This window comes from Eublepharis macularius, chromosome 2, assembly GCF_028583425.1.
Source record: "Eublepharis macularius isolate TG4126 chromosome 2, MPM_Emac_v1.0, whole genome shotgun sequence".
Taxonomy (NCBI): domain Eukaryota; kingdom Metazoa; phylum Chordata; class Lepidosauria; order Squamata; family Eublepharidae; genus Eublepharis; species Eublepharis macularius.
The window spans coordinates 172,999,062-173,012,633 of NC_072791.1; the positions used below are offsets into that span (position 1 = coordinate 172,999,062).

At 42.3% G+C, this 13,572-nt stretch overlaps 1 protein-coding gene across 1 annotated transcript in view; it reads right to left on the reverse strand.

Moving 5' to 3' along the window:
• NCKAP5 (NCK associated protein 5) overlaps nt 1–13,572 on the reverse strand; it is a 526,585-nt gene that overhangs the window by 276,152 nt on the left and 236,861 nt on the right. Inside the window, exon 5 of the mRNA XM_054970102.1 lies at nt 9,963–10,053. Coding sequence (XP_054826077.1) covers nt 9,963–10,053 — 91 coding nt within the window. The remainder of the gene's footprint in view (nt 1–9,962; nt 10,054–13,572) is intronic.

Genomic DNA, 13,572 nt, shown 5'->3' on the forward strand with positions numbered 1-13,572 from the left:
AAAGTGTTTTCTTTATGTCGCTAATATGAACCTATGACCACTGGCATATCAATCTAAATCTACTTTACATTAGTCTTCACTCAAAACACTTCTAAATATTGCAGGCTATCATCCTTACTGAACAGCTCTGCAAAGCTACATTAATAAATTTTCTGATGATGCTTTTATTGCTTCTTCCATCTATCATCAACATTTATTTCTGTTGCAAAACATTCCAGTCAGAGGTATTTTGAGTAAAAGGAAGCTGGAGAGTAAAATGAAGTATTGAGAAAAGTTCAATACTAATGTTAATTAAATGTGTAGAACAGGGAGACACTCTTATTAAAGCTGATAGAGAAAATACTCTTTATCTCTAGTCTACCTCTTCCAATGCAATCTAATGAGAGTTTGGAGGGCTACAAAAAGGTTCTGATACAAACCTTTGTGGGGGTGGAAGACAATTATTTACATACAGCTAAGTGTTGTTGTCATACATTATGCTTTTGAAACTAGTAAAGAAATATCAGGGCATTCTAGGTTTCCTAACTCTAGGCTGGGAAATTCCTCAAGATTTGGGGGATAGATCCTGGAGAGGGAGGGATCTCTGCCAGGTATAATTTTCTCCAGGAGAAGTGATCTCTGTCATCTGGAAATCAGTTGTAATTCTGGGAGATCTCCAGGTGCCACTTGGAGGTTGGGTCTATTAAAAAGGAACCATACTTTGGTCTCCGAACATCGGTTCAGGCATTGCAGCAGCATATGCAAACCAAATATGGTATGGCCTATTGAATATAAAGGGGCCTCCTTTCAAAAGAGTCAAAGTCATAAAGGACTTCAGAATTAAGAGCTACACTCCCTAATAAACTCTCCTGACATTCTACCTTTATTCACCCACAAGAACTAAGTTGGTGCGACACTTTCTGTGCTTTATAAGCATTTTGATCATCCAGACCTTACCTATGCAGTGTGCAAGGGTCACTACTAACCACTTCTTCCTCACTTCCGCTTATTACTAGGAGCCACTTTCACTTCTACCTACATCAAATTCACACCTGTAATGTCATTCTCACTCTGAATCCTAGTTCAGCATTTGAACACTGTAAAGTGCCTGACACAGCAGGGGAATAGTCCTTGCCTTCTTGGTTACCCAGCCTTAACTCCTAGTCTATTCTCACCTAGCATGTGGCTTGAGTTCCAATTTCATTCCAATAGCATAATTAGTTATTTGCCTACTTGGAACAGGCTTTCAGTTACAGATAGAGGGGAAAGGACTGCACATGGACAGATAGACCTCGTTGGAAAATAATTAGCATAGCATGCTTTACTGTGTTACACAGTAGACAAAGGGCCAACGGGAAGCTGTGAGACTCTTTTTGCCCTGAAGCCAATTAACAAGCTGTCATCTGACTATTCATTTACCACCTTGAAAACTAATCTACTTTGCTCAAACTGAGAAGGAAGCATTATAAAATGTAAAGTTAGTTATTGAAATTTCAATAGATGCAGAGAAGTTAGCCGTGTTAGTCTGTGGTAGCAAAATCAAAAAGAGTCCAGTAGCACCTTTAAGACTAACCAATTTTATTTTAGCATAAGCTTTCGAGAATCAAGTTCTCTTCTTCAGATGCCTGATACAGAGACTGGTCAAACACAGAAGAGCAGAGGGAAGAGGCAATTAGGGGGGGAGGGGGAGGGAGCAATCAAAACATTCCTTTGCTAGTATATGTAAACATCTCCTTTTGGTGTGTGTATCAGTTGGCTTCAAAGGAGTTTGCCCTGTTAGTTTGTAGAAGCCAAACAGCTAGACCATCCAATTCCAATGCATTGGAATTGGATGGTCTAGCTGTTTGGCTTCTACAAACTAACAGGGCAAACTCCTTTGAAGCCAACTGATACACACACCAAAAGGAGATGTTTACATATACTAGCAAAGGAATGTTTTGATTGCTCCCTCCCCCTCCCCCCCTAATTGCCTCTTCCCTCTGCTCTTCTGTGTTTGACCAGTCTCTGTATCAGGCATCTGAAGAAGAGAACTTGATTCTCGAAAGCTTATGCTAAAATAAAATTGGTTAGTCTTAAAGGTGCTACTGGACTCTTTTTGAAATTTCAATGTACTATATGTTTGCTTTGTATCCCTGTCCAGATTACACCCAAGAGAGATGTCACTATTGCACCACTACTGTACACATCTGTTTCATGCCAAGATTGATCTTCTTTACACTGACAGCCCTTTCAGATTCAATAATGTGGCAAGGGGAAACAAACATGAGTATTTCTCTTCCTCATTCAAAACAGAACTTTTATATCTCCCCCAGTCTGTTCCTAGATGATGAGTGTAAGCAATTTGGGGGAGTTATAGGCATTCTATAGAGGAAACCAGAAGCACAGATACCAGAAATAAAAAGAACAATCGCATTGCCTGGTTCCCCCAGTATCATTTCTGTTTTAAGTCAATCTTGCACTGTGTGTGTGAAGTCTTGGAAACAAGCCTCTCTCTTCTTCACACATGGACATACATGAAGCTGCTTCATATTGAATCAGATCATTTGTCCATTAAGGTCAGTCTTGTCTACTCAGACTGGCAGCGGGTTCTCCGGTGAAGGCCTTTCACATCATCTACTTTCCGGTGTTTTTTAACTGGAGATGCCAGGTGCTGAACCTGGGACCTTCTGCCTGCAAAGCAGAAACTCTTCCACTGAGCTACAACCCCTCCCCAAAGCATGAACTATGTATACTGATATCACAGATTAGCCTATTACATTGATTCCTCAGACAATACCGTTGCTATCTGTTAGTATTAGTTGAATTAATATGAATGTCAGAATCGCTTAGGGAAAACATTGTTTCTCCTGCTCCCTCTCGACCCATTTTCTCTGTGAAATCCACCAATTCTTTTCCTGTTGTTAGAAATTCAGGCTGTTTCTAATCTATTCCATTTTGATCAAAAAGGCAAGAAGGGAGTTTCTGCAAAATTATTTCCCCCTGTGGATGCTCAGGGGCAGGCAACGTCCTTCTGCCAGAGCACCACCCTGTAGCGTATAAAACATCAATTAACTGCAAGGGCTGAAGTTACAAAAGGGTGTATTAATTTCTTTACAAACAGAAATTAAAGAGAAATCTCTCCCTTGAAAAAGAAAAAAAGAAGATAAGAGGAATCAACGGCTATATTATAAAAAGCAAAATATAGCTGTACCTACCCCAAAGACACACTAATTCCTCTTGTTGCACCACAAGCTGATAAGTTTGGGTTTCTCCCCATAAGTTATCCTAGAAATGGGATTCAATCACGCAAAAGCAACTATAAAGCAAAGGTTGCTAGACATTAAACGCCAGGGTGACATTAGCAGAACACCAATTTTAGTTCCTGAGCACCTGAGATATGTTGTCGCCCCAGCTGTTTACCTCTCAACACTGGAGACTTTGAGCCAAAGGAGGGTATTTTCTCTTGCTAGATGGATAGTATTCCCCTCTGCAGTGGTAGAGGGGAGATATAGAAAGATCCCTGTGTAGGAAAGGGTCTGCCCCTCTGGCAATGGAAAAGTCGAAACCTTAGAACATACTTTACTGTCTGCTATATCAAGAAACTTGCCTAAAGATCATTTCCCCATTACTTAGAAGGCATCCTGGCTGCTCTGCACAGATGAACAGGGCACTACTTATGGGTGTTAACCCACAGGTTACAGCACTCAGCACAAGATTCCACACAGCTGTCTGTAAAATCTGCCAGGAAATGTTATGCACCAAACAAGAATTTTAACCATCTAGAAACTTAATCTCTGATTCTGCCTGCACTGTTTGAAATATTTAACTGGTATGTCTTTTGTAAGACTTTTAAATGTAAAGAACTGTATTTCTTCCAAGAACGGTGTCCCCTTCTGTATGATTCTTTTATCTTTTAAGAATTGTATTTATTCGACTTGTGCTGGTCATTGACTGTCTCAATAAAAATTGAATTCCCCTTGTCTACAAAAATTTTAGCCTATATTCCAGTGTGACCATAGTATTTAACATAGGTCTAAAAAATACTGAGTTGAATTCTACAAACCATGAGCAGAAGGTACTCTAAGATTTTTCATACCACTTCCTTCCCAAACCAGCTTCCCCAGATGCTTGGAGTCATGGAAGAGGTTTTAACAAAATGCCACAGGGCACAGAAGACTTAAATAAAGAGGGGGAATCAAGCAACAATCTCTTATTTCTCTCTTGTGCTGAAAGAGACTCTTGTATTAGCCAAAATTCTGCTGGCAGAAGAGTAAGGAGAGATGATGCCACACCCATTCCCTATGCTCCATCATCTTTTGAAAACAGTATTTTTTTAATGTTCCAGTTTTGTACATTTTTCTCGTAATTTTCAGTGCAAAGATGAAACTTTTTTTTTCATCTTTCACACATACTTCTTCCCTCTGCAAATGCTGCTGATGCTTAATACAAGCTGTAAATATAAGGCAAGGAGGTGCCAAATGAACAGCTTTTGTTTCTTTGTGTTTTGCCTACTGAACGTTCATATTGATTTAATGTAGAATTGAAAGCAAGCTCGTTTACCTTTCTAAGTTCTAATTTTCACCTGAAACTAGTTCATTTATAATCAAAAAATTTGCATGCTACATCAAACCTTTATAAAAACAAGCCTCTTTTCAAGTTTATAATGGAACATCAAAGCTCTTGTATTGAATTTTTTTTTTTTGCAGACACCAACAAAAGTACCTTGTTCTGCTACTCTGGAGAGGTGTAAAATAGTATTTTATTCATTTTACAGAAGGGAAAATGTGTTACAAAGAAAGAGATTGTATGGCTTGCCCATGATCACAAAGGATATACACTGGAATCTAAAACTGTTTCCTGGAAGAGCTTCCAAACTGAAGTCTGATTTTATAGCTATCAAATTATACATGGAGAGGAGCCATGTGCTTGGGGAGACAAAAATTCAGCTGCTGCCTCCCTGGCAGCTTTAGCTGTCCTAGTTGAGAAAAGTGCTTGGGCACAAAATCTAATATACCTGCAAGTATATTACTAAAAAGTAATGGGCAATCTTGAAGTCTTGCTTCTGCAAGCTTGGTCCATTAACTTACCAGTAATGGCAGCCACAATCACAGACAGTACAGGATTGTATACTACCAGGATAATCCAAGTTCTACAAATGCACCACCATGTCTGTACAGATGACATTACTGGTTTGTACCAACATCAACTACTAGAGACAAATTAGGCCCACCTCATCTCCTCATCATTTGCCTGGTGGTGTTGGATCCACAAATGTTCCATCTTCTTGTCCTCTGCCTAGGACAGAGGCTTAATAGTATAGCATAACACAGCATACTTCACAACTAATGAATAGGATTAAATGAGGTTTGTTTGTTGATATGTTTACAATTCTATGTAGAAAACAATAAACATCTTAATGGGAAAACCTGTAATGAATATGGAGTGAAAGGTGTGGCCCATACTTGATAGAGCACACAAGAAGTTTTCAATACAGGTACAAAATATTCTAGTATATTTTATATTATATTTAATCTTGGGCTTTATGTATTGAAATTTTCCTCTTGGTTAGAGCTACACAAAATCAATTCGGAAGGAACTGAGCACAGTTCTATTTGTATCCCTTATCACAACCAAATTATTTGCATAACAAAAATGGTGTCACCTTTCTGAAAATTCAGTTTATAACCTACCTTAGACAGTCACCTCTACTAAACGGCCTCAGAACTTCCCATTGTAAGGAATCCTGACAAGTCCCAGCAGAATTTCATGATAATAATGCATGCTCTGGTGTTCCTCTGATTACTATTCCAGTGACATGACTACTGTGCAACACTTAAAGTTCATTAGCACCAATATTTATTCTGGAGTCAGGTGTATTGATATTGTAATAAGAACTCAGTTTTATATATCCCCGAACAATAATTAGGTTCGAAGGGGAGGGGAACAAATATGCAGCTAGTGGTCAATAGATCAAAAGTGTTTATTGTAAAGAAGTACCTTTTATGACTACACAAATATTAATTTGAACAGGCTGCACATAGCAAAAGTAACTTATCACAGTTCCAGAGATATAGGGTATCATCATCAGCTCTTGCTAAGAGGCATACTAGAGACAATCAGACTATTTTTTAAAAAAATTCCTATAATATTTGACCAAGTTTTAAAATTTTAAGATGCCTTCATCTTGTCCATAACTGTTATAAGACTTTAGGGGGAGGGGTTGCGGTTCAGTGGAAGAGTCTCTGTTTTGCACACAGAAGGTCTCAGGTTCAATCCCTGGCAATCTCCAGTCAAAAATGATGCAGATGTAGATGATAGGAAAGACCTCTACCTGAGACCCCAGAGAGCTGCTGCCAGTCATCTTCATGTGTGTTGAGAAAAAAAGCAGGTCTGTCACCCAATTAAATACATTTTAGCTGATTTATACTGCAATCCTATGGAGAGTTCCTCCATAGGATCAACCCAATCAATTGGCTTCGATTGGAGTAAGTCTGAATACAGTTGCACCATAAATCATTTTAACTGATTAATCATTCTATAAGATCTGCAGGTGTGAAATAAACAATAGTTCCAGAAGTAATTAAAACACACAAACACACACTATTGGATTGGATTCAAAGTATCACAAGTGGAGAGGACTTCGTAGAGTTGGACTTCCCTGCCTCCTCACTGTGCTGCAGCCCCACTGAGTCTTCAAACATTCTGTTCCAGGGGCTCAATGGATCCTCAGGACCATCACGGGACTGACATGTGGGGTATGCCACAGAAGAAGGAATAGGCCAAAAGACTCCCCACCTCCAACAGCATATTTGGATCCAACTCATCTTGTTTTTAAGATGATTGGATTCACCATTTGCCCCTGTGAGTGCACATGACACATGGGGAGTACTGGTGCTAACTTGGCCTCGGACACTTTAAAGAAACTGCAAATGCCCCCTCCCATCCCCCCCTTTTTGACATAAAGAATCACATATTTTTAAGTCCATTAAAATCAACAGGATTAGAAGGATGTAACTTTGCTTAGTGTTGCACAATAAGGACCAGATGACAAGCTACAAATTTTGGCAAATTTTGAGAAACACAAACCTGATTTGCTTTCCCTGCAGTCACTCAGCAAATGTGAGGAATGATGACACAAGGGATGAAGAATTACTCCCTCCCTCCGTGCCATTTTTCTGAGCCAAGACAGTCCCAGGAGAGAGTAGCTGCCTCACACTGGAGCTGCATTTGCAGTATGCAAAAAATTTCTTTCCTCGCAGTTGCTGTGTTACAGCAGGGAAAGTGAGTTGAGTCTAGGGAACGTGGACCTAACCTACCAAAACTCATAATATGCAGTCTGGCCCAGAGGCATCCAACAGCGCAATCGTAAACAGTTACAATAAATCCTAGAATGTAACTCTGATTAGAATTGCAATGCAATTGACTAAACATTGACTAAAAAGTAGTAAGTAAGCATGTGTGTAAAGGGCATACACATAAAGCTACTTTTTTTTCTGAACTGTATTTTTAGAAGTTTCCTCCCAAACCAAAAAAAAAAAAAAAAGCGCAGGTTGATTAGTTTTATAAAAGTCAGTCCTGACCCTGAGGATATCTAAAGTTTGGCTGCAGTCAAGCATTTCAGTAAATCACAGCCCAAGTAATTGATAGAAAGAGGGAATGTGGTTCATTTGCATCTAAGCCCTACAATTAATGGATTCTGAATGTTATAAGTAAAAAAACACAAAAACACAAAAACACACAATCCAGAGTGTGGCTTGTTTGCCTTAGAGTGAGCAGGACAATTGCAGCTAATTCCTCCTCCTTGCTGCAGCCCACATGCTGTGTGGCATACGGTTCTGATAACTCAGCCCCTAACATCAGTAGCCACTTTCCATTAGATATAGAAAGCTGTGAAGAAAAGAAAAGGCAGTAAAGCCCTCTTCTGCCTACTTGCTCCTTTCATGAAAGTCTTGGATCCAACCAAATGACAGTGGAAACAAAAGTGTTTATTACAAGCTCCAAAATAAAGCACATTTTTCAAATGGCATTTTGCCTGTGTGCCCATTTCCTGCATTTAGAAGACTGGATTTCCCAAAAGCACATAGGGAACTTCTGCCAGGGTTCATCTGGGAATACAGAAGTTCCTTTCAATTGTATCTGTTACAAAAATGTACAATTCCTAGGAGCCTAAACCATTCTGACTGACATGTTTGAGCTTCAGTACAATCAAAAGGTTGTACACAGACTGCTGCAAGCAGGAAAAAAAAGCTTGCCGAAGGGAGCTTACTGCCTTCCCTTCTTCCTGCAGTTCCCCCGTGAAGCTACTCTGATCCATGATGATCTGAGAATAGTGTGTGGTGCGATTGGATATATTGGGAATAGAGAAATACCCCTTCAGTTTTGCACAAACTCATGCAGAAATGGACCTATGCCATTCTCACACCTTTTGCACACATACATACTTCATTTCCTCATACACAGATAGACTTTGCACACACATGTGCATCATTTGTATGATATAAATATTCAAATAGATTCTTTCTGAACACATGGTAAAACATGTGCATGCCATTCCCGAGCCTCCACACATGCACACACTGCCAGTGCATTCAAACCTTTAAAGAATGCATGCACGAGGAAACATGCACCTCCTGTAGACATGTGACCAGCACTCCTCACATATGCTCATGCACTCATGTTCATGCACACTCTTGTGTACATGAATACAGAGCAATATGCATGGACACTTTTCTTGCATGCATGCGCATACATAGATGCTGCATATAGGCTTAATTCCCACATACACTTGTGTGAGATAAATGGAAGAGAAGGAAACTGGAAAGAGATTGTTTCACAGCTGTTTTACTTTTCATTCAGTTCCCATACTGAGATGGCCACCCCTCTCCACCTTCTCCTTAAAATTTGTTTGCTTCTCTCTCTTGTCCAATTGTCCCTACCAACCTCCCTTTTTCACTCTCTCTCAGATATACAGACTCTAGAACTTTAAAAGCCTTGTAGGTCAGAGAGAAAGCCATTCAACAACACAGAAGTCCTTACTGTCATTTTAAATCTCTTCTTCCTATCTTGACTTTCAGTTGGCTCCTTCCTGACAGGGCCAACTCAAGTATTTTGGGCACCCTAGATTAGTGCACCCAGGGTGCCCGCCAATAGGCAGGAAGGAGGTGCCTGCCCTTCTTACTCCCACATTAAAAGAAAGGAGGAGAAGGCAGAAAATTGGCACTCACCCTCCTCACGTGGAGGCAGAGGGAAGTTGGGTAATGGTATGAAAATAGTGCCTGCCCTCCTTGCCCCCAGCCCCCATAGAAGGGAGAAAGAATCTGCTGCCCCTCCACCCACCCCACCATGCAGAGACCAGAAACCACCATCTGCCTCCCCCCCCCACTACAAGGAGGAGGGGGAAGAAGGAAGGAATCCACCTGCCCTCCCCACTCCAGCATGTGGACGTGGGAAGGAATTTACACTCTCACTTCCCTCAGTACTGCAGAGAGGCAAGAGGCCTCTGTTCACCACCCTCCTCCTCTGCCCATCCCCATCCTCTGCCACAGGGCCCTGCCTCCTGCCCCAGTGCTCTGACTGCCTGACAGGGGGAAACAGGGGAGGATCAGGCTCCTCGCAAGCTGCCAGCTGGGGCCAGGGACACCTCACAGGATGCTCTTTCCTGCAGCAAATGACCCCAAATGGATCAGTGGGACTGCTACAGGCCCAACTGGCTTCCCTCCACTGACGGCACCATGAAGGTCCCTAACAATATCATCCTAAACAGAGTTACACCCTTCTAAGTCCATTTAAATCAATGGGTTTAGAAGACTGTGCCTCTGCTTAGGATGGCACTGACAGACACCAGTTAAACTGCCTGTATCACTTCAGTGACTGTTTGTAAGAGCCATTTTCTGCCTCACATGCATTTCTGGCAAGTCTCTGGTGCTGAGACTTTGTTTTAAATCATGAACTAACTGCCCTCAGCATTCAACTATCCTACCATTCCTTGGCAGTTATTCTCTTACCTGATATGCCTTTATTATGTTAACGGGCTCTTCTTCATTTGGCTCTGGTGATCCTTGAGTTTGAAGTAGATTCCTCACAGTCTCTTCCATTCTGCAAAACAACAAAGGAGGGGCAATTAAAAGATTTTTTTAAAACATGCTACTCCAAAATATCATTGTATTAAGGTTTTTTAAAACACAAATAGTAACAAAGCTGATTCATATTAGTCCTAAATACAAGAAAAAATATTAATGTATTTTATACTCTTTATTTTTTGTGATGGGTAATGCTATGCTCATTAGCACTCAATGTACATTAATTATAAAAAGCTGTTAGGTTACTGCATCCCATTTTTATTCCAAATAATTTTTAAAAAGAATTCAAACAACACATTTTTTCTTCTTGTCCTTTCTCCAAGGAGCTTAAGATAATGTACATGGCACTTCCCCCATTTTACCACTACAGTAAACACATGAGCAAAGCTTGACTGTGATTAGCTGCAGGTAATCTTATTTATTTATTTATTTAATTTTTATACTGCTTCTCTTCAATTAAGAGCTCAAAGCAGTTGACAACAATTACCTCAGTTAAGCCCAATACAAAATATAATATATTCAATAAAATCACAATAAAAAACAGCAGAGTACAAATACTTAAAACCACTCTAGTCCCAACCCTAGACTATAAAACCCTGTAGATAACATAAAATTGCAGGTAGATACAATATACAAGAATCAGTTCTGCCTTACAGTAAGATTAAATGCCAAAAGCTTGCCAGAATAGTTCTGCCTTACAGAGCTTCCAAAACATCAACAAGTCCTGCTGGGCACGAGTTCCTACTGACAGTGCATTCCAGAAGGAGGGCACCACAATTGTAAAGGCCCCTTTCCTGGTGGAAAAAGGTTATTCCACCTTGGGACTGGGAATCACCAGCAAGCCCTGAGAAGATGAACGAAGCGGGTAAGGGGGGGGGGGCACGTATAGAAATACAAAGCAAATTTTATCACGAAACGTGGCGTTTCGTGTGTCGCGAAACAGCGTTTTGTGAGGCTGTGGTGATCACGAAATTCACAACTTTTTGGCACGTTTTGTTAGCTTCATCAACAATTCGTAAGTGCAGACAGGTTGGTGCTGATCCACTGATTCCCTAGGCAACAATGGGCCCAGACCTTTTGTTGCCATTGGAAACCCCAACCATAGCCACTTACCCTTGATTGGCAACTCTGTTAGCCATCTGGAGAGCTTCCATTCTGTCCTTTACAGCCAGGAGCTGGGGTCAATCCCGTAGCCAACCAAGGAGGTGGGCCTTCTGTAGCCATGGGCACACCAATCTCATCCCGCCAAACCCTGTTAGGCAGGTCTGTCAGCCAACCACAGACCTCCTGTTCTGCTCTATGTCAGTGGGGTTTTTTTTATAAAAGACACCTCTCTCTGCCTTGTGTTTTAGTTCCAGTAGACAGAGGGAGAGGGAGGAGGACCTGTTGCTGAGACTGGAGTGAGAAACTGTATGGAAGGATTTGGAATTGTGCTTTTGGCTGATGATGTTTTAAAGACACTGAAAGAAGCCTCTTATTTAGAGCTCTTGGTCTTGCTGTGGGAAGGTCTTTGGGTGAGGGTGCGTTTTTTTCTCCACTCCACCCTAGTCTCAGGCCTTAGCCTGACTCTGGGGCCTAGGCCTCCCCTTTTTTTATTTGCTTGTCTTTGTGTCTTCTCAATTCTAACTCTGCTCTTTTGAGGGCTTACACTCTTGCTGCTTCCAAGAGGAGAACCTGTTGAAGTCTCCCTGCAAGTTTGGCATCTCTCTGGGTGAAGGGGACGGTTGAAATGCCCTTGGTTTTGATGAATCACAAAACTAACAAATCATTTCATGAAACAGGTCAATTTCATGAAAATTTGTGGTTCGTGATTTGTGAAACATGATGAAACACTAACCTCTTTTTTCATTTTTTCCTGTTTCATGCCCATGTCTATTTATAATGGGACAGGCAAACCTGAAGTTATAAGGGTCCCAGACCGTGAAGAACTTAAGTAAGAACTGACATCTTGAACTGGATTCGAAGACTAACTGGTAATCAGTGCAGCTGCTTCAAAATCAGTGTTATATGAGCTGATCATGATGACTTGGTCAGCAACCTAGCAGCTGCATTTTGCATCACCTGAAGACTCCACAGCAAACCATTGTAAAGTAGTAGCTCTTACTTCCAGTAAGGCTACTCAGTCAACCAGAACCAGGGCCGGATCTAGAGCTGCCGGCGCCCAGTGCAACCCTTGTTGGGCTCTATGCGCACGTGCTCCCGGCACTGTGCGATTATGTCACTTCCATGACATCATCATGCAGGGGCAGGAGGCATGCTGCCCGTGCGGCAAGTCGGCCACCCAAGTGCCCGGTGCGCTGCGGAGCTGGTGGCGGCTGCGCGGGTGTGCGCTGGGGTGGCCGGCTTGCCACATGGGCAGCTGAGCATAGGGCTAGGAGGCCCTCCACACAGTTTGCCTGCCCCACTGTTCCGTGCCACCCATGCAGCAAGCCAGCCGCCCCAGTGCACTATGCGCTGCGGAGCTGGTGGTGGCGGCGCAGGTGTGCGCTGAGGTGGCTGGCTTGCCACATAGGCAGCTGAGCATAGGGCTAGGAGTCCCTCCATGCAGTTTGCCTGCCCCGCTGCCCCGTGCCACCCATGCAGCAAGCCAGCCTCCCCAGTACACAATGTGCCCCGGAGCTGGTGGCAGCACAGGTGTGCACTGGGGTGGCTGGCTTGCCACGCAGGTGGCTTGAGCACAGAGCTGGGAGGTCCTGCGTGTTGGGCAAGCAACGGCCTCCCAACCCTGCGCTCAGCCTCTTGCACGAGAAAGCTGCGGTGCACTCCCAGCGGCTGCCAGCCACACCCAGCGCCCCCTCTTTGGCAGTGCCAGGGGCAGGCTACCCCCCTGCCTCCCTTGATCTGGCCCTGACCAGAACCAAATGGTCGACTGTGTCAAACGCTGCCAACTAGAGGTATTAGAGCAGTCTCAGTCCCAAAGCACAGCCTGAAGCCAGACTGGAATGGGTAAGAACTGATGTATCATTCAAAAACCCCTAAAGCTGGTCAGCTACTGCCCTCTCAATGATTTAACCCAGAAAAGGCAAACTTGACACTGGTCGGTAATTTGTTAGCCCTGTTTCATCCAAGGAAAGCTTTTTCAACAGTAGTCTCACTACAGCCTTGACAGAGCTAAGAAACTGGCCCTCAATGTGAGAAAACAGTAATTGCTCACAAGGGGCTTCCCACCACATCACACCAAGATTTAACTATTCAAGAGGGGAAGGGTCCAACAAGCAGCTCATCCAATGAGCTTCAGTAATCTGAGCAAGGATTTGGGTTTCCTGGTGCAAATCTGACCCTCCATCTATTATGCCACATTAGATCTATAGTTGTAAAAAAAAAAAAAAAAAACCAGAAAGGTTTTCAAGAGGAACATTGCTAGATCAGTCTATAGTCTGTCATTCTATACAGTGGTTGGCCAGATGCCTCTGGGCATTCACAGTCACAGCATAAGAGTAAAGAATCTTTCCCAGAATCTGGAATTTTACTCGCTATTATAGTCTATCAATTCAGTCATCATCTGTTATGGTTACTTCTCTGATGCCAACTTTCC